The sequence below is a fragment of the Sciurus carolinensis genome, chromosome 5 (genome assembly GCF_902686445.1).
Source record: "Sciurus carolinensis chromosome 5, mSciCar1.2, whole genome shotgun sequence".
In the NCBI taxonomy this organism is placed as follows: Eukaryota; Metazoa; Chordata; class Mammalia; order Rodentia; family Sciuridae; genus Sciurus; species Sciurus carolinensis.
The window spans coordinates 145,682,145-145,702,657 of NC_062217.1; the positions used below are offsets into that span (position 1 = coordinate 145,682,145).

General features: G+C 41.1%; 1 protein-coding gene across 1 annotated transcript in view; it reads right to left on the reverse strand.

The window, feature by feature from the left end:
• Pik3ap1 (phosphoinositide-3-kinase adaptor protein 1) overlaps positions 1–20,513 on the reverse strand; it is a 130,769-nt gene that overhangs the window by 99,519 nt on the left and 10,737 nt on the right. Inside the window, exon 2 of the mRNA XM_047552352.1 lies at positions 13,576–13,995. Coding sequence (XP_047408308.1) covers positions 13,576–13,995 — 420 coding nt within the window. The remainder of the gene's footprint in view (positions 1–13,575; positions 13,996–20,513) is intronic.

A 20,513-nucleotide genomic window follows, 5' to 3' on the forward strand; every position in this document is an offset into this window, starting at 1 on the left:
GGGTAACTCCATGGAGTTCAAGCCTTGGTTCCAGGTATCTGCACCCCTGCTTTTCCAGGAGTTTGGTTAATTCCTCTTTCATCCAAGTTGAGGATTTCTCCTTACAGGCAAATAAGTGGAGAAGAACACATTCCCCCCCCCAAGTCAGGTTCACACGGAGACAGGTCAGGCTTGTCTCTAACCCCCCAAGCCTCCCAATCCAGCTCCCCACTCTCCTCACCTCCCACCAACAGCTGTTCCAGGTGGGTACCTGGAATCTGTGTATAATACAAGAAAAGCTGTCAAGTCTTACTGTCTGGTCATTATTCTGAAGGGCAGTTCAAGCCTGCATCTTAGAGCAGTGTGGCACCTGCTGACTCATACTGAGTTTGTGGTCACTTTGAACCTCCAGATCTTATTCATGTAAAGCCACGCCTTTCCCTTTGCCATGCTAATAGTTTTACAGTTGGGTTTCTTTTGATTGAGGGGTGAGGCAGGGATGAGGCTTGGAACCTAATTGTTAGATTAGAGATTGTTATGACTCAGAATTCCATCACCAATGACAGAATTTTCCAACTTGTCTACCAAATGGCATGTTTACCAATGCACTAGGATGTTCATTCTCTCTTGTTCTCTGCTTGGCTGAGTGAAGCTTGAGGCTCTAAACCTAGGTCCATGGCTTTGAACTCGAGTAACCTCATCATTTCCTAAGTGTTCCTATTTCAAGTTCTCATGGTTATGGAAACATTGGGAAGCTGAATTTTTATAACATGAAAGTTTTTACTAACAAAAATGCTCATTTACAAAATTGGTTCCCACTTAAATATCTCTGCTTGCCTAATCTCGGTGCATATCCTCATCTATCCAGTCATGCTTTTGTTGCTGGTTCACTCCCAGATTTAGAATTTCTTCACAATAAATGATAAAAGCAATGTGATTTGATCTGGTGGGGCAATTCCAGATTTTGCAAAAGATGCAGAATTTTATGAACTTGATGAAAGTGATGTTGGAAAACTGTTGGAACTACAATAAGGCTGCTACCAGCTGCACAGGAGAACACCAACGGGGATGCTGTCTAACAAACAAAAGCTAATGAAGCCTGTAATCCCAGCAGCTCGGGAGGCTGAGGCAGGAGGATGACGAGTTCAAAGTCAGCCTCAGCAAAAAGGGAAGCGCTAAGCAACTCAGTGAGACCCTGTCTCTAAATAAAATAACACAAAGGGCTGGGGATGTGGCTCCCTGGTTGAGTGCCCCTGGATTCAAACCCTGGTACAAAAAAAAAAAAGCTAATGAAAGAAACACCTTATGGAAAACAGGATCCCTAAGAAAATTGTAGGAGTCAAATGTGTTGTGAATATTATTTCAATACAGCTGCAAAAAAAAAAAAAAGGCAAATTGAACTAAGAGAAATTATATTGTTCTAGCAAAAACTAGTGTCATAAAAATGCATCAACCCCTCCTGCACAAAAGCTTTAGAAGACGATTAGGTTTTTGTGTTGCTTTAGAATTAGTCTATAGCAGAAATTAAAATGATAAATCAATATGATAAAATAAATGTATTTTCTTAAGTTCTAATTTATTATGGAATTTTGACCCCTCCTTAAATGTATCCACTTCAAGTGACCTTTTGCCAGGAAAGACTGTCCTCCAATGCTGAGGGCCTCCTAAACCTGTGCTCTTACCACCTTGATCTTTTGCCACCTGCCTGGTCCACAGAACAGGACTTGTCCTCTGCTTTTCCATGCAACAGACCTTCAACACTCTGAAGACAGTTTTCATAGCCCCAATAAAACTTACTTTCTCCACGAAAAACCCATTTCCTCCCATCACTTCTCATCTGACAGAATTTGACACCTGCCCCCCTTCATTCCAGGCAATCAACAATTATGGAGGACCTGCCGTGTCAAGGACTGACCGAGGCTCTGGGACTAAGCAGTGACTAAAGCCCTGACTTCCTGAAACTTACACTCTATTACAGGGACAATAAAAAAAAAAAATTAGTAAATATATGAATGGATGAATGGATGGGTGAATAACTGTATGTACTCTCATCTAATCTCCCATCAAAATGGTGAACATTTCTCCAAAAAAATTGATCAGTGGGGCTGGGGATATAGCTCAGTTGGTAGAGTGCTTGCCTCACATGTACAAAGCCCTGGGTTCAATGCCCAGCACCAAAAAAAAAAAAAAAAAAAAACTGATTAGTGCAGGGTTAGGAAGGAACCTCTTTTCAAAAATTCTACTCATAGCCTGGCATGATGGCACACACCTGTAATTCTAGTGACTCAGGAGGCCGAGGCAGGAGGATTGCAAGTTTCAGGTTAGCCTCAGGAACTTAGCAAGGCCCTAAGCAACTTAGTGAGACCCTGTCTCAAAATTTAAAAATAAATAAATAAAATTAAAAGGACTGGGGATATGGCTCAGTGGTAAAGCACCCCTGGGTTCAATCCCCAGTATGAAAAAAAAAAATTCATAAGCCTTCATTTGGTATTTACCATTTTTGGAAGTGATATTGCTCTTCTGACTCATGTTTAGCTTTCCTTCAACTAAAATCACAAGCATTTACAAAGTTACTCTTAAAACATGTATCCCTTTATTCTGTTTTTGTATAACAGTTCAGTTATTTTCTTGAACCCCAAGCAGAATTTTATATTGATTCTTATTAATTTGCAACCCAGTCTTCAGTCCATCCTTCCAACCAACACACATTTAAATGAACCAGAATGTGAACCATTCAAATTGGAGAACATATTAATATATGTACATCAGCATCACTGCTGTCTAGGAGCTTAAGAGGCAAAATGCTAATTTTTAAATTGAGAGCTTGAATACAACTACTTTAAATTTTAGACAGTCCTAATCACTACTCTGAGAAAATGATGCCTGGCTAGAAAATGATGGTCAACCTGGGCTCAGGTTGCCATTAGTGGTCATGTGCAAAGATTTGCCAGACCTGCAGGCCAGGCCTTTTCTTCTCTTTTCTAAGATGGATGCTCAGGACACTCATTCTTTCATTAATGAATGCTTTATGGAACTAAAGATGAGGTTGCCAGGATATGTCAGATCCCTTTATGATTCTCTGACTCCATAACCCTGGATGCTCTTGGAATTAGGTAATTAGCAAAGGTAACTGGCTGGTGAATGTCTCGTTGGGATACATACACTCCACGAGGGGAGGGCTTGAACCTGACCTTTCCATTGAGTTTCCCTAGGATCTTGCATGGTGCCACACCCGTGGCAGATCCTACAGAGAGCTCAAGAAATACCAGTTGGATGTAAACATAAAATAATAGTCTCCTCTCTGCCACTGTCTCTAACATTGGGCAAGGCATCTAACTCCTCTGGGTCCTACTTTGTTCATTTTAAACTAAAAGGATTGAACCAGATAATCCCAAAATTTCCTTTACTAATGTTAATATTCTATATTTCCATCTCATTGACTAAGTGGCTCCCTGTCTTCCTTTTCCCATCAGAAACTCTAAAACTAAATAGTTTCCAAAATATGGGCAAGGGCTGGAGCATGAGAAGGACTGGGACAAAACAACACTTAAAGATTCCTATAACTATGGGGACTCTGAATTCAAAATAAAATCAACCTCTAGGCTGCCAGATTATTTTTTTTAATTATTTTTTAATTTTTACAGACTGCATTTTGATTCATTGTACACAAATATGACTTCATTTCTATGGTTGTACACGATGTAGATTCACACCATTTGTGTAATCATAGGGTAATTGTACATAGGGTAATAATGTCTGTCTCAGTCCACTATCTTTCTTTCCCTCACCCCCTCCCGCCCCATTTCCCTCTACATCATCCAAAGTTCCTCCATTCTTCTCTTACCCCCCAACACACCCCACCTTATGTATCATCATCAACTTATCAGAGAAACATTCAGCCTTTGGTTTTTTTGGGATTGGCTTATTTCACTTACAGGCTGCCAAATTATTGTACAATTATTTCATCATTGCCTTTCCCCTGAAAAACCACAAACACAAAAGTACTTTACAATTGTATGTGGAGATCTCTGGAACCAAACCAGGGCTTTGAGAAATGATATTCAGAAAGTATTAGAGCATTTGAAAGGTTGGGCCAGAATGAGTAACAGGCTGGCTGGGTTTGGAATACTGACAACATGTCCTGCAACAGAAAGGTTTATGCACATTTTCCACGTTCTAAAAACCAAGTCAGCAGCTCATGTAGATATTCTATCTGCTCGTTGGACGAATGTCCTATTTTATTGCAAGCTTTAACCATAGCTGCAGCCTCAAGTACTGGCTCTATGTGCAAAAGGAAACTTATTTCAGTCTAATTTTAAAGTAGAGCATTTCATTTCGTCATCAGCCTCCCCCCATTTCCTGTGTTATCAGATGTTAGAGAATGAGCCTGCAGGCTATTTGTGAAATGGCAACTTGGAAAAGGAAAGACAAATGCTCAACCAGCACTTTTTAAAATCATAACCTAGTGTGTTTCTAACCTTGTAAAGGTGATGAGGAGATACAGGCATTCAGAAGGCAAAAACTCAGATGGTACGGTGGAATTCCCAAAATGACTAAGCCAATTCTAGAGGTTTCCTCCAAACTCTAGATTTCTTCACTTTCAGAAGACACACTGAATTTAATCTCTGCTACTAACAGACCACACATGCCCTAAGGAGCCAACAAATGGCCTGCTCAAGTCTACGGCGTGACAGGCTGCCGCATCCTGCACATTTTAAAATATGGACATGGGTGAAGACTGCACTCTATAGACACTGTCTGGCTATGAATGATCTTAAGAGCTTTGGGGACTTTCCCCTGATCATAAACACCCTATATGATCCAAGAAACCTGCTCCATAGAAACAACTGACGATCAAAAGGGCACTAGCAGCATAGGCCCTGAAGTAGGATTCTTATGGGAAGCACATCTTTTTCACCAACTGGAACATTCAGAATGGGCCCACAGGTAAGGAAAATGGACAACAACCCATGAATATCCCCACCCATCCAGTCACCCAACCATCCACCATTTTCCAGGCACGCACCATAAACAAACCATTGTCTGTAGAGAACAGTATTAGAATCGTTTTTTAAACACACACCAAAAAATAAAAACAAAAGTCTCTGAATATCTCTTTTCCTCACAAAACAGTTTTTACCTATTACTGATTTTGTTCATTTTTCTGTATCTTGGCAAAAAAACAAAATAAAACAAAACAAAAACAAAAACAAAAACCTGTCTACTGTTTAAGTTTACCAAACTAGCTAAAATAGGAAATTTTCTGCTCACAAGTCCATAAAACAAACCTACTCGTGGTTTCAATCACTTCTCCAGTGGGCAGATCAGGGGTCATTTGCAAGATTAAACCATCCTATTTTCTGGTCCATCTCAGACATACTTTCAGTCATGTGAAAGGCTGGTGGAAACCAAAGTGAAAAGCTGTGAAAACAACCTGTAATAATAGGGAAATTAACAGACCCATCCTGCCATGCGTATTTGCCCCTATTTCTCCCTCCCCCATTATCTTCCTGTGAACCCACATGCATGAATCTGCATGCTGATAATAATAAAATATATGTAAAATATTAAATACTCAGATTCCACCATTCCCACAAAGGTAATGATAGACTTTTACATTCTGCTAAGATTGAACTTGGGCCAATGTCCACGAACAGAAAGCTACTGTTGTGTTGTGAAGGATACCTTGTTAGCTAAAATAAATACACTATAAATATACTTGACGGGATTTTTTTAAAAATACCACATTGAGACCCAGCAATAAAATGCAATATGTAAGGTCACACATGCTTGGAATCATGCAATTTCGTGGCTATAAACATCTGAGATATCAACCTGTATTCTCCCCATCATTTTAAAAAGAACAAGAATAGATTTGGAATGGACAAGTGACTTGTCTAAAGTGGCACAACCAGTTAGTGTCAGTCTGAAAAACACACTCGCCTTCTCTTATTGATCCTCATAAAGATTACAGTAACCTAGGAAGACAACTGTCCAAATTGGACAAGAAAGAAAACAGGATTCAGTGATAAGCGGCTGTTCCCTTTTCACAGGGCTCAGTCTACACCCAGTGAGTGACAGCACAGACATCAGTAATCACTCGAACCCACTCCCTTACCAGAGGTCAATCTAAACGGCCAAAGGCCAAGGCGCCTGCGCAGGGAACTTAACGCCAGCGCAGCCTGCTTGGATTAGCTGCGCGCAAGCCGGACGCCTTCCTCGAGAGCCCTACGATCCCCATGGCACCGTCATTTTTCTCTTTCCAACATTCCTAACTGAAAGTAAACCATGAACGTAGAAAAATTTAAATACTGGGGAAATGCCTAACACATAAATGACCACTACCAACAATTTCTTGTGTATTTTCCCCAGGTGGGGGAGGGAGTTAATTACCAGCATAGATACCTTCCTTTTAAAATATACCTAAATAACATTATACTATACACTCTTCCATATGTTGGAATTTTCCCCCTAATAACTCTGGGCAGAGTTTTCATAACCCTACAAAGAGAACAAATGAAACCTCTGTGAAGCTGGTGTATTCCATCACACTGAGAGAACCATAACCTATCTAACCAGGCCCTGACCCAAATATGATTTTTTGAAGTACAAACAAGCAGCCTGGTTTGATTCTGTCTTCACAAGGGTTGCCAGGAGCTCCATCTCACTAGCTTAGAGTTAGGTAAACTGGTTCTCTCAAGGACAGAAACCCTGTGATTAATCAAAGTTAACTTGCTGCAACTGACCGTGTCTTTTGGCGCCTGGGAACATACCTAAACAGGTGGCAAAACAGAAAGGGACAAAGAAGAAAGAGGTGGAAAGCAAAAGAAGAAGGAAGCGATCAGTGAGGGAAGGAGAGTAAAAGATAAAGTGCACACACCAGGCCAGAACCTGCCAGGTGCTCATTTAACACTTTTTTTGAATGACTGACTGACCAAGAGATTAAATGAACAAAGAAACCAGGATAGTCATATTCTTTATCACATATATCATGTGATTTATTTAAAAATATCCTATATGATAGATGGCTCCAAGTCTGAAAAATTAACATTCTTTTCAAACTTCACTGTCCAGTAATCGTAGCCACTGGCCACACATGTCTGTCAAACTTTTGAAATAGGTGCTGTCTGTAAAATACATGCTAGATTTCAAAGATGAAAAAGGATATAAAATAGCTCACTAGTTCTTATGCTGATTATATGTTAGGATGAGAATATTTCAGACATATGGTGCTCAGTAAACCATGACATTAAAATTAATGTTGTCTACTTCATTTTGCGTTTTTAAATTTTTTTTAACTGCAACCACTGGGAAATTTGTAACTGCACATGTGGCATGTATTACTCATTTTTCAGATAGCACTAGAATAGTAGACACCATATAGTAGTGACTGTGTCTGTTTTCTTGCTCTATCCTAGTCAACAACACAGAGCCTTGAGAATAGTAGATGCCTAATAAACACCCATCAGATGAAGGCTGGCTCTGGCTTCTAGAAAAAGCAACAATTAGACTTTGGACTCCAAATCAGAAGGTCCTTGCCCTGATGGAAAAGCAGCTGTGTGACTTTGGGCAAGTCACTGAGTCTTCCTGGGCCTTGATTTTGTCATTTTTAAGATGGAGATAATATTAACATCTGCCTCAGAGAAACTGCATGAACCAAATGGAATGATGTCTGTAAGAGGGGCTTTAGGGGGTTAAACAGATGGCAGGTCCCTCCAGAGTTGTAGTATTCTCTTCTAGTAATAGTCCCAGGAGAAGGGAGGTGCAAAACATCACGAAAACAACAAGGTCAGAAATTAATTGATAAAATCCCTACATCTGCTGTTTCCATTCTGGCACATGTTAGACAATTCAGAAGACAGGTGCAAACCTGAGATTCTCACAGTAGCAGAAACATGAGCAAGCATCACCCACTCCTTACTGCAGCTCGCCAAGTACCGTCAGCAAAAGAATCGCAAGATACTTCCTTTGAGGGATCACAGAAAGTCTAAGGTGAGCATGAACAGGGAGGAGAAGCCCATCTCTGGGCAGCTACTGAAGCAGCAGAGGTGGTCAAGTTCATGGTCACACCTGGAGCTCACAGTTGTGCAGGAAATCTGTAACCCTGGGGTCTCAGAGGCCTCAGGGAACACTTCCACTGGCACAACAATCTGTGGTGGGCATCAGTCCTCATTAACAGCTTCAGGTGTAATTGGCAGTGAACCCCTCGATCAGGAGCATGAACAGTTCCCTGCACCGCCGCGCCCCCAGCCCCCACCCGTGCCACTGAATCCTCCCCTCCCCATTCAAAAAAATAGTCAGGGTACCTAGCAGGGGAAACCCAAATGACTCTTGAACAGGCCATAGCTTTTTAGTGACATCAGAAAGATTTCACCATCCCAGCGGGGCATCCTCTTCCCCGAACCAAAGGTCATTTCACAAGGGAAGATATGGAGAAAGCACCCTGCAGAGCGGGGTACTGAGGGGCCCTGAGGAGCCAGCACCCACGGCAGAGCGAGAACAAACTAGCAACCCACCGCACAGGGCAGCGGAAGAACGGAACAAAAGCAGTCCCTTTCAAGAGGTCCAGCGCCAGATTCTTCCCTTGGTCTCCACAAGGTACCCCAGAAGCCCGGAAGTCAACCATAACTCACCATCCACGAGGCCACCACACCAAGAGGTGCACAGCAACTTCCCCTTTGCTGAGAGGGTCTGACTCCCTTCCCTTCTCTACAGGCTGCTGCCTGTGACGTGCCACAGTCACGCTCTGAGCCCCAGGGACCACTGCCCTGTGACTTGCCTCAGGGCCTGAGTTACTGCTGGTTCCTCTGACCCGCAAACCAAAGGACAGGACACTAGGCCTGGAGCAGAGCCCAAACCCCACTGTCTAGCAGGGCCAACAGGGAGGCTTTCTAAAATTCATATTCCCAGGATCAACCCCCCCGCCCCCAGGGACTCCGGTTCAATAGGTCAGGGGTGGGGCCCAGGCATCTGCCCTGTAAACAATGTACCAGGGCAACGCCAATGTCCAGCCCAGCTTGGGAGGCTGTGGTCTAGAGAACTCAGAGTTGCTTCATTTTTCCCTGATCCTTTTCTTCTGTAAGACTACCTATTCCTTGTCTCAACATGCAAGAGGGTGGGAATGGAAAACAGAAGAAAGCCAGGCCCAAGGAAAGCAGTCTCGAGTCGGAAGGACCTAGGTTCCAGAGTGAGCTACCCGAGGCTCTCACAAGGCACTGAACCTCTGTAAGTCCCTGTTTTCACATCTGCAAAACGGCAGTACCTACCCACACAGAATAAATACACACAAAATGCCCCACGCACTTCACACCGTAACAGCCATAAAAAGCATCATCCTAATATGGCTGGCTCTTCCCACAAGCAGAGGGAGGGTAGGGGGCAGCTCTCCACTTGAGCACCTTTGCAAGAGAAATTACAAATGTAAATAACAGACTGAACCAGGCATATAGGGGGAAAATAAAATAAACTGCTACAACAAAAACTACGGTAAGGAAGTTGAAGAATTCAGATTCGTGGGGACCATGAGGAGAGGTTCACAGCAGGCTCACAACCCTATGAAATCTGATCAGGAGGAAATCAACAACAGATTCACAAAGATTTAGGCACAAAGTTACATGAAGATTTATTTCATCATTATTTTCAAAAAGGGAAAAATCAGAAACTTCAGATATTTTTGTTTTAACAATGAACACATATTACTTTATTCGGGGAAAAAGGTCCCTTTTCAAATTTGAGAGAAGTTATGTGAGGGAATATTATTTAGTCATTAAAAAAGTAGGACATTCTGCCATTTACAGTAATGTGGATAAACCTGGAAGACATTATGCCAAGTGAAATAAGTCAGACATGGAGACAAATACTGCAAGAGTTCACTAATAACTGAACCTAAAAATGTTGAACTCAGAAGCAGAGAATAGAACGGTGGCTTCCAGGGCCAGAGGAAGGAAAGAAGGGGAAAATGTCAGTCAAAGGGCTCAAACTTCCAGTTATAAAATGAATGAATTCTGGCAGATCCAATGAACAACATGGTAACTATATTTAATAATAGCTTTTACTTAAAACTTGCTAAGAGAAGACTTTGAGGGTTCTACCCTCCCCCAGCACACATACATACACGACAAAAAATGGTAACTATAGTGATGGATGTCAATCAATTTAATTGTGGTAATTATTTCATACTGTATACTTTCTGCAAATCGTTGTACCCTGAATATATTCGATTTTTTGTTAATTATACCTTGAATATATTCAATTTTTGTTAATTATACCTCAATAAAACTGTGAAAACATAAATATTAATACATTTAGGAAAAGACTTTAGAATCTATTTGATTAGTCAAAAGCATTTTTAAAATACCTATTGTTTTTCTTTTAAATTTCAGTCTACTGAGAAAATTGGAAAGTTATCAACAAAGGAAGGCCAGATGTGGACACATCCCTCCAAAATTTTTTCATGGGAACCAAAGGTGAAATACATGACAATTTTGGGTACCGTCAGAGCTCTACAACACAAAGGTCAAGGAGCAGGGAGAGGAAGCAGAAAATAATGCAAAGAAAAAAGCAGATAAGACCTCCCCTGTAATACAAAATCAGAGCGGGAGAAGTAAGTTCAGAGCCGCCTGCCATCCCCAGCACATGTATGCACAGGACAGGATGAGAATGTCTGAAATAAAGCTCAGCATCGCCCACTGAGTCCTTTCCCACACAGTCTCACAGAATCTATTTTTGTATTCCAGTGAGATTTGCAGCAAAGAATAGAGCTCCAGTAAAAGAGGAAATAATTGCTGTGCTGTACCTGGGGTTTTCTCACTTCCCTATTTGAAAATAATCACCCAACAAGTCCAAAAAATTCAGAACAATAGTAGAGTCTTCTACACACTGACATATATCACTGCAGACGTTTTGGAACTAAATCAAGTCAGCTGAAAGGTTCTGGGTAATTTGCCATCTTCTTAGAAAACTAACGATATATTACAGCACAAGGGGCTGGAAGAAACCTTCCCAATCATGTGGTCCAACCCCGTCCTTTTACAAATGAAGAACATGGGAAATAAACCGGTTGCTCTAACACACTGAAGACCCTAATTAAAACATCTGCTCAATATTAAGGGGACTGCCAAATTTGGAGCGGGGGTGGGAATAAAGTTAAGCCTCCAAAATATTTTTAGTGGAATAGTAATGACAATCAAGGGGTCTATTAAATGACAAAAGAGGAAGGTTCGTGGCAGCAGCAGTACCCCCATCTCAAAGTCTGGCATACTTCTATCTGGAGAACTGAGAGAAGAACAACTGTCAGAGTGAACATGATAAATCTGTGAGGAGAGGAAGAGAATGCAGGGGCTCCACCCCTGAAGTCTGTTGACCTAACCACCACACACTGGCCTCACTTTATACCTAAACCAATGGGTGTCCAGGAGCTGCCCTGCCCTGATAGGATGCTGCCTCATATTTAAGAAAATGGTTCGTGCACAGCGGAGGTACATGACCACTGGCCTGACAAGAGAGGGGTGGCTTAGATCTTAGCCGCCAACAGTAGCAGCACCTGGGAGCTTACCAGAAATGCAGCATCTTAAGCCCCACCCAACATCAGAGTCAGACTATGCATATTGACAAGATCCCCAGGTCCTTCTGTGCACACAAATGTTTGAGACACACATCTTTACCTAATACAGCAGCAAACTAAAGTGTAGCTGACTACCTGTAACCACCTTTAACCTGAGTTTCCATCCCGTCTTCTCTTTCCTATAATTTCATTTGTCCCTATAGCCATTGATTCTGAACTGCAGAGATTTTCCACTAAGCAGCTTATTTTAATCACCCATCAAAATAATCTCTTTCTGATGAGAGGTTATTTGTTCTCAGAACAGAAACACCACTGTGAAAAATTTCATTCTTTCTGAAACACTTGATGTTAAAAGCTCACAGCGCACTGAGCCAGTCTTTAGAATAAAGTAAAATATTAGAGGGGATCAAGTTATCCAGGTATTTAATAACTGAATGCTTCCAAACAATATTAAAAGAATTCTTTTTACTACATTGTGTGTGTGCATGTGTGTGTGTGTGTGTGTGTGTGTGTATGTGCACATGCACATGTGGGATTGAAGTAAGAACTTCATGCATCCTAAGCATGCACTCTACCACTGAGCTACACTCACAGCCCTTTATTTTAAAAAATATCACCACTGCAATGTTTTAAAGAACAACCTGGTAGAGTCCAGCATGAGATGCTGGTACAATGAGAATACATCCATGGAGGTCTGAATGAGAGGTAGGCAGGTCACATTCTGCCCATGAGGTCTTAATGGACTGCTACCATGACATAAACACATCTGCAGAAACAACCATCTGTGTCTCAGTTCTTTGTAAGTGTGGGCAGATCACAGCTCCCTCAAAGCCATGAAATGCAATAATGCACATATGAATTATGTGCTTTTTATATCATCATGTCCTTCTAAAGTAAAGAGAAATAACCTCTAGGAAAACTACCAATCCAGGTCCCAGACATTTCAGGTGAGACATCTCTTAAATCACCAGTCACTTCTATTACAAAGTGAGCTAAATTCTTGATTCATTTCATCAGATGGCACAAGGACCTGATAAGCCAAAGGAAGGCCCAACTCACACTAGGGATCACTGAGGCACAGTTATATTGAGCCCATAATTTTCCAGGCTCCTGGGCCAGGGTCAGGTATATAAGCTCTCAGATGGCAAGAGAAAAGATGATGTATGCATAGCCCACAGCAAGGCAAAAACCAGAAAACCAAAAGAGGAAGAGAGGCTGTGACATGAATCCATCCCAGGCATGTCTTCTGTTACTGTTAATCAGAGCCCGGTCACACTTCCCGAGGTGACTGAAGTCACTAGCTCTGGCAGAAAGGATTAGAATTTTCCCTCTTTAAAAGGAGAAGCAGGTCAAGAGACAGAAGTTAGACTGCCGGGAATTAGACAGGAGGGCTGTTTCTCTAAAAGTATGTTATCCCAAAAGTGACACCTTTCTATCAGAAATGTTAAAGTCATGTGACAATAACATGGAAGTGACCGAGCAGGAGGGTTGGCGGCCATGTTCCTCATTCCCACAACCAAACTGAGTCTCCACCTTCCATCCCTGCTGCTCTCTAGGCTGGAACCTGTCCTGTGTCTTGCAAGGCATAAAAAATTCCAGAAAGAAAGGTTTCGCCCTAGCACAGAACACAAGGGAAAGGATCCTCTTCCTCTCTGGCAGTCCAGGAGATCTATTCCATCCCAGAAATTGGAGGCTGTAAGCCAAGAAATATATCCAGGTCTTAACATGGTGAGATCCCTGCTGGTTTTGTAATATAAAAGTGTCCAGGAACTTTAGATTAGGTAGAGGGAAATGAGGGGGTGGGGTATGAAAGATGGTGGAATGAGACAGACCTCATTACACTATGTACATGTATGATTATAGGAATGGTGTGAATCTACACCGTGCACAACCATAGAAACGAAAAGATGTGCCCCATTTGTGTACAATGAATCAAAATGCAGTCTGTAAAAATAAAAAAAATAAAAGTGTCGAAGGCCTGGCACCGGGCACCGCGATGCTTCTAGAGCTCGCTTTACGGAAGAAATCCTTACCTTCAGAAATGGCCTTCCTCACAGCCGCCAGGTAGATCTCTGGCTCGTCGTCGCAGGTGAGCTCCTGCCAGTGGGCCCAGTCAGGGAAGAAGCTCGAGAACTCCTCCTCGCTGCCCTGAACCCCGCACAGCAGCCTGACCACGCGGCGCGGCGGCTGGAAGGCCCTCTGCAGCACGGGCAGCAGTGCCGGCTGGTAGAAGTGCTGCACCAGCTCTGCCGACAGCAGCACCAACACGCAGCGGGGGCTCAGGAAGAGGCGCAGGTCCTCCGCAGAGAAGGTGGTCTGGGGGCCCAGCCGGCGCGTCAGCGTCTTGTGGCTGCGGACCTGCCAACTGGACAGGAAAAGGTCCTGGAGGTACTGGCACCATTCCTCTGCATCCGGGCTGTAGATTATGAGGATATCACATCTTCTGGGCACCCCTGCGCAAGAAAGAGGCAGGGGAGCTGGTTAACATACCTGCTCCTTCTAGGAGGTTTCCCACGACCTGTTACCATATAGCATCCAGACAAGGGGCCTGGCACCCACAGTCTTTCTTGGTCTGCCTCCAGTGTATCCAACTCTCTCCCCACAATAAATATGTGCCAGTCATGTATCTTCCTCCCATGCAACAGAGTCACAGTCTAGGATAACAACTGTAATAACAGTAGCAACAATAGCATGGTATAGAGCTCATGTGTCCCAGACACTCTTTTAAGCACATTGCCTAGTAAACTCATCTGTAAGGTGCCCCTCCCCATACCTGGTTTGTGACATGAACTTTGTTCTTCCTCTATTAAAACACAAATGCCAGAAGTAGCGGCAAAAAGAGGTTTGGGGATCACCTGGCCCGAACTCCTCATTTACACATGAAAGAAACACTAGTCTGGGATTAAGAAACTTGCTCAAATTCATACTCAGCAAATTAGTGGCAGTTAGGATGCACACTCAGGGTGACCCTGGGCTGCCAGTTCAGGCCTTGCCCAACCCCTGCTGCCTTCCGTCAGGAACCCTGTCAAGAATCTTACAAGAGACTTGTCAAGGAAAGAAAACTTCAGGCCAACATCCCTGATGAACATTGCTGCAAAAATGCTCTATAAAATATTGGCAAACCACATACAAAAACATATTTGAAAGATAGTGCGCCATGATCGAGTGGGATTCAACACACAGAAATCAATAAAAATAATTTAGCACATCAATAGATTTAAAGACAAGAATCACATTATTATCTCAAAAGATTCCAAAAAAGCGTTTGACAAAATTCAGGATTCATTCAGGCTCAGAACACTAGAAAAACTAAGGATAGTTGAAACGTTCTTCAACATTGTAAAAGTTATATACACTGAACCAAGGCCAACATCATTCTAAATGGACAAAAACTGAAAATATTCGCTCTAAAAACTGGAAGACAGGAATGCCCTCTTTCACCACTCCTACTTAACACAGTCCTCAAAATCCTAGCCAGAGGGATGGGGATATAGCTCAGTTGGTAGAGTGCTTGCCTCGCAAGCACAAGCCCTGGGTTCCATCCCCAGCACCGCAAAAAAAAAAAAAAAAAATCCAAGCCAGAGCAATCAGACAAAAGAAAGAAATTAAAGGGATACAAATAGGAAAAGAAAAGCTCAAACTATCCCTATTTGCTGACAACATGATTCTATATTTAGAAGACCCAAAAAACTCTACTAAAAGATCCTAGAACTCAAAAATTATATTCGGCAAAGTAGCAGCGTTTAAAATCAACACAAATAAATTAATTGTATTTCTATACACTAAGGATACATCTTCTGAAAGAGAAATCAGGAAAACTATCTTCTTTATAATAGCCTCAAAGAAATAAAATATTTGGGAATCAACCTAACAAAAGAGGTGAAAGACTTCTATAATGAAAACCACAGAACACTAAAGAAAGAAACTGAAGAAGACCTTGGAAAATTGAAAGATCTCCCATGTTCCTGGATAGGCAGAATTAATATTATCAAAATGACCAAACTACCAAAAGCACTATACAGATTTAATGCAAGTCCCATAAAGATCCCAATGACATTCTTCACAGAAATAGAAAAAGCAGTGAAATTTGGAAAAATGAGAGGCCTAAAATAGTCAAAGTAATCCTTAGCACCAAATATGATGCAGAAGGTATCACAATACCAGACCTTAAATTATACTACAGAGATACAGTAACAAAAATAACATGGTATTGGCACCAAGACAGACATGAAGACCAATGAAACATAATAAAGGACACAGAGGCACACCCACATAAATACAGTTATCTCATCCTAGACAAAGGCACCATAAGCATACATTGGAGAAAAGATAGCCTCTTCAACAAATGGTGCTGGGAATACTGGAAATTCATATGTAATAGAATGAAATTGACCTGCTATATCTCACCCTGCACAAAATTCAACTCTAAGTGGATCAAGGACCTAGGCATTAGACCAGAGACCCAGCACTTACTAAAGGAAAAAGTAGGCCCAACTCTCCAACATGTCAGCTTAGGAATCGAATTCCTCAACAAGACTCCTAAAGCACAAGAATTAAAATCAAGAATCAATAAATGGGATGGTATCAAACTGAAAATCTTCTTCACATCAAAGGAAACAATAAAGAATGTGTACAGAGATCTACAGAATGGGAGAAAATTTATGCCACCTGCACCTCAAGGCATTAATTTCCAGGATATACAAAGAATTCAAAAAACTGAACACCAGAAAAATAACACAATCAATAAATGGACAAAGGAACTGAACAAACATTTCACAGAAGAAGAAATACAAATGGTCAAAAACTACATGGAAAAATGTTCAACATCTCTATCAATTAGAAAAATGCAAATTAAAACTACACTGAGATTCCATCTCACTCCAGTCAGAATGGCAATTATAAAGAATACAAATAACAATAAATGTTGGTGAGGATGTGGGGGAAAAAGGTTCACTCATACATTGCTGGTGGGAATGAAAATTGGTGCAACCACTATGGAAAGCAGAATGGAGATTCTTCAGAAAACTTTGAATAGAACGACCATTTGACCCAGCTATCTCACTCCTCGGTCTATACCCAAAGAACTTAAAAACAGCATACTACAGTGATGTAGCCACATCAGTGTTTATAGCAGCTCAACTCACAATAAAAGGTAAAGAAACAACCTAGGTGTCCCTCAATGGATAAATGAATAAAGAAAATGTGGTATATATACACAAGGGAATATTGCTCAGTTATAAAGAATGAAATAATGGCATTTGCCAGTAAATGAACAGAACTGGAGACTATCATGCTAAGTGAAATAAGTCAATCCCAAAAATCAAAGGCCAAATTATCTCTCTGATTATATCTCTGGATGCTAACCCAAAGCAAGGGAGGTTGGGGAGGGGAATAATAGAAATCCATTAGATTAGACAAAGGGAAACCTAGGGAAAGAGGAGAGGGGAGGGGAAAAGGAAAAACAATAGAATTAATTGTTCGTAACTTTCCTAGCCTTGTATTTGAATACATAACCAGGGTAACTCCACATCATGTGCAACCACAAGAGTGGGATCCTAAATAGAATAAGCTATACTCTATGAATGTATAATCTGCCAAAATACATTCTACTATCATGTACAACTAAAAAGAATAAATAAATAGAAATATAAAGAATCTTACAAGTAAGGTGTATCTTTCAATGATCAAGGTTCAAAGAAGAAAAACTCTTAACATAGGTTAGTACAGCTCTGGGTCCTTATCTCCACTGTTTCAACCATGGTTTTGTGAGTGCTTTGGAAGAGATGAGCACAGTGTCCACACATCCCATAATGAGGCTGGACCCTTTCTCCTCATCACAGAAGAAAGCTGGTACATTTTGTGAAACTCAGGAATCATCCAAGTTGTGGATTTTCATAATTAAATGACATCTCTGTACCACAGATCACTGAGTAGTTTCAGGCAAGAAGGTCACAGGTAGGCCTGGGGCAAGACCAGGAAGCTCTAAGCTCTGAAGAAATCATGGAAGGAATCCTTTTCCCTGCCCCCATCTACCATTATATTCAAAGTTTTAAAATGATAAAAATGAAAACCCCAAACAGGTTGATTTCCCCTGAGATGATACTACCAAAAACTTTTAAATGGCAAATAAAACCAAATCTTAGAGTTCTTTCTTTGAGGAGACCTGCTTTGCTGGATCCCTAATCAAGTGCTACTATAAAACCTAATCAGCTGATTAGCAGGAATAAGTTGATCAGTCTGGGAATTCTTCCAAAAGGAATGTGTGCAAACTTTTTAAGTCATGGGTATTAGATGACAATATGAAACATGAGAAAACAAGGGAGAGATTCTCATGATGGTGTGGATATGCGTCACTCCTCGGGGCACTCGATTCCAAGCATGCTCTGCTTCCTCACTGTGAATAAAACAGTCCTTTTAAGAATGCTTAGTGTGATTCCAAATATAAGCAGATGAAGGACAAAACTGAAAGTGCCCGTGTTGCAGACTTCCATAAGAAAATCTTTGCTGAGTGGGTCTTTTTTTCTTTTTTTCTTTTTTTTTTTTCCTTTTCCTTCAGGGCAGAATATTTCTTTGTATCTCAACAGAAACATAATTTCAGGTCTATGAAAGGCACAAAATGAACAAAACTACATAAATATAGAACTTGCACTGAGAAAAGCAGAGTTAAAGTGTCAGAATACATTTACATTCTTTCTGTCCCTCTTTCTTATGGCTGCTTTATCCTAAAAGGCAAATGTTCTAAATGGGAAGTGTTAGTGCAGACGAGTACACATGAGCATGAGTCAACAGATAGGAAATGTACAAGGCTTAACATTTCACCATAATATTAAGGATGCAATATCAGAATTCAGTAAAAAGTGCAAAAACAAGAAAGGATAGCCACTCCTTCTTCCCCATACACACAAATATTCTACAAAGTATCAAGTCAGCAATTTGTACAGGTGAGCAGAAGATCTCAGAAAGGGATAGTTGTGGCCCCACATGATAATGGTGAAGAGCCAAAGATTAATGCTTTCAACAGGGCTGACAAGTGATGGTAAAGAAGTGAAGCAGCAGGAAGAGGATTTCCTGGAATGTAAGAACTGGAAGAAGGCAAGGTGGAGCCAGACATGGTGATGCACCCCTGTAATTCCAACAACTCTGGAGGCTAAGGCAATGTGCTAACGTTGCAGACTTCCATTAAAAGTATCTTTTTGGCTCGCTGTTTCCAGATGCTGGCTGCCTGAGACCGCTGCCACTTCTGGACCCTGGCCCACCCACACCTGACTTGGACTCCGTACTCAATCTGCAGCTCCCTATCTACCAACGTTGTTTGGAGGCTGGTGCAGCCATCTTGGATTGTCCCTGAAGGCAAGGCCACCATCTTTGGGTAGGGCAACTCCTGTCCTGAGATGCCTGGAGACTGAAGGCCCTTGTCACGTATACCTGTCTTGTATCAGGATACTGAAGACTGGGAGGTTTGAATAGTAAATGACTGTTATATCATAGATTGCTTTTTAAATTTGGGGTTTTTTATTTCTTCATTTTTTCTCACTCTATTTTCCTTTTATTTGTTTCCTTGGAATCTCTTTCTCCCCTTTCTAACAATCAACTTCTTTTGATTCTGCTCTCACTCTTCCCATGATCTAGTACCTCTATATACTCACTTTGTATCCCATTAACAGTTGCATCATGCACCCCTCCCCATCCTCTTTGTCCACCATTACAAATTGTAGAGCTCATTGCAAGTCTATTGGCTATACTGTAGATAATAATTGAACTCATCCTATCTGTTTATTACAATATTGTTAATGTCTTCATAGGGGTTATCTGGTTTAGGGCTGCATATTTTTGTATTGGGTGCTGCTAATATTGATCTCCCCCATAAAGGAGAGTATTGGAAACCTGCCTATAGTGGGGAAACTGCAATACCTCAGATCCTCACTGCTAGAGGGGAAGATATAGGAAGAACATGAAAAAAAGGGGGAAGAAAATGTCCAAAACAAACTAAGATGCTAGTTTAATAGAATGCAATGACAGCATGGCAGTGGAAATGTCAGAAAAGGAGTTTAGAATGTACATAATTAAAATGATCTGTGAAGTAAAGGATGAGATAAGAGAGTAAATGCAGGCAAGTATGATCACTCCAATAATCAGTTAAAAGAGCAAATGCAGGAAGTGAAAGAGCATTTCAATAAAGAGATAGAGGGGCTGGGGTTGTGGCTTGGTGGTAGAGTGCTTGCCTAGTATGTGTGAGGCACTGGGTTTGATCCTCAGCCACATAAAAATAAATTTTTAAAAAAGGTATTGTGTCCATCTATGACTAAAAAATTTTTTTAAATAAATAAATAGAGAGAGAGAGATTCTGAAAAAAACAACAAACATAAATACTTGAAATGAAGGAAACAATAAACCAAATTAAAAACTTAATAGAAAGCATCACCAACAGAATAGATCACTTGGAAGACAGCATCTCAGACAATGAAGACAAAATATTTAATCTTGAAAATACAGTTTACCACATTGAGAAGATGGAAAGAAATCATGAATGGAACCTCCAAGAATTTGGGATATCATGAAAATACCAAATTTAAGAATTATTGGAATTGAGGAAGGCACAGAGATACAAGCCAAAGGACTGAACAACCTGTTCAACAAAATAATATCAGAAATTTTCCCAAACCTGAAGAATGAAATGGAAAATCAAATACAAGAGGCTTACAGAACACCAGGTGCACAAAATTACATCAGATCCAAACAAACGTACATTATAATGAAAATGCCTAACATACAAAATAAAGATTGGATTTTAAAGGCTGTGAGAGAAAAGCATCAGATTACATATAAGGGGAAACTAGGGATATCAGCAGATTTCTCAGCCCAGACCCTAAAAGCTAGCAGGGCCTGGAACAATATATTTCAAGCTCTGAAAGAACATGGATGTCAACCAAGAATCTTCTACCCATCAAAACTAACCTTCAGATTTGATGAT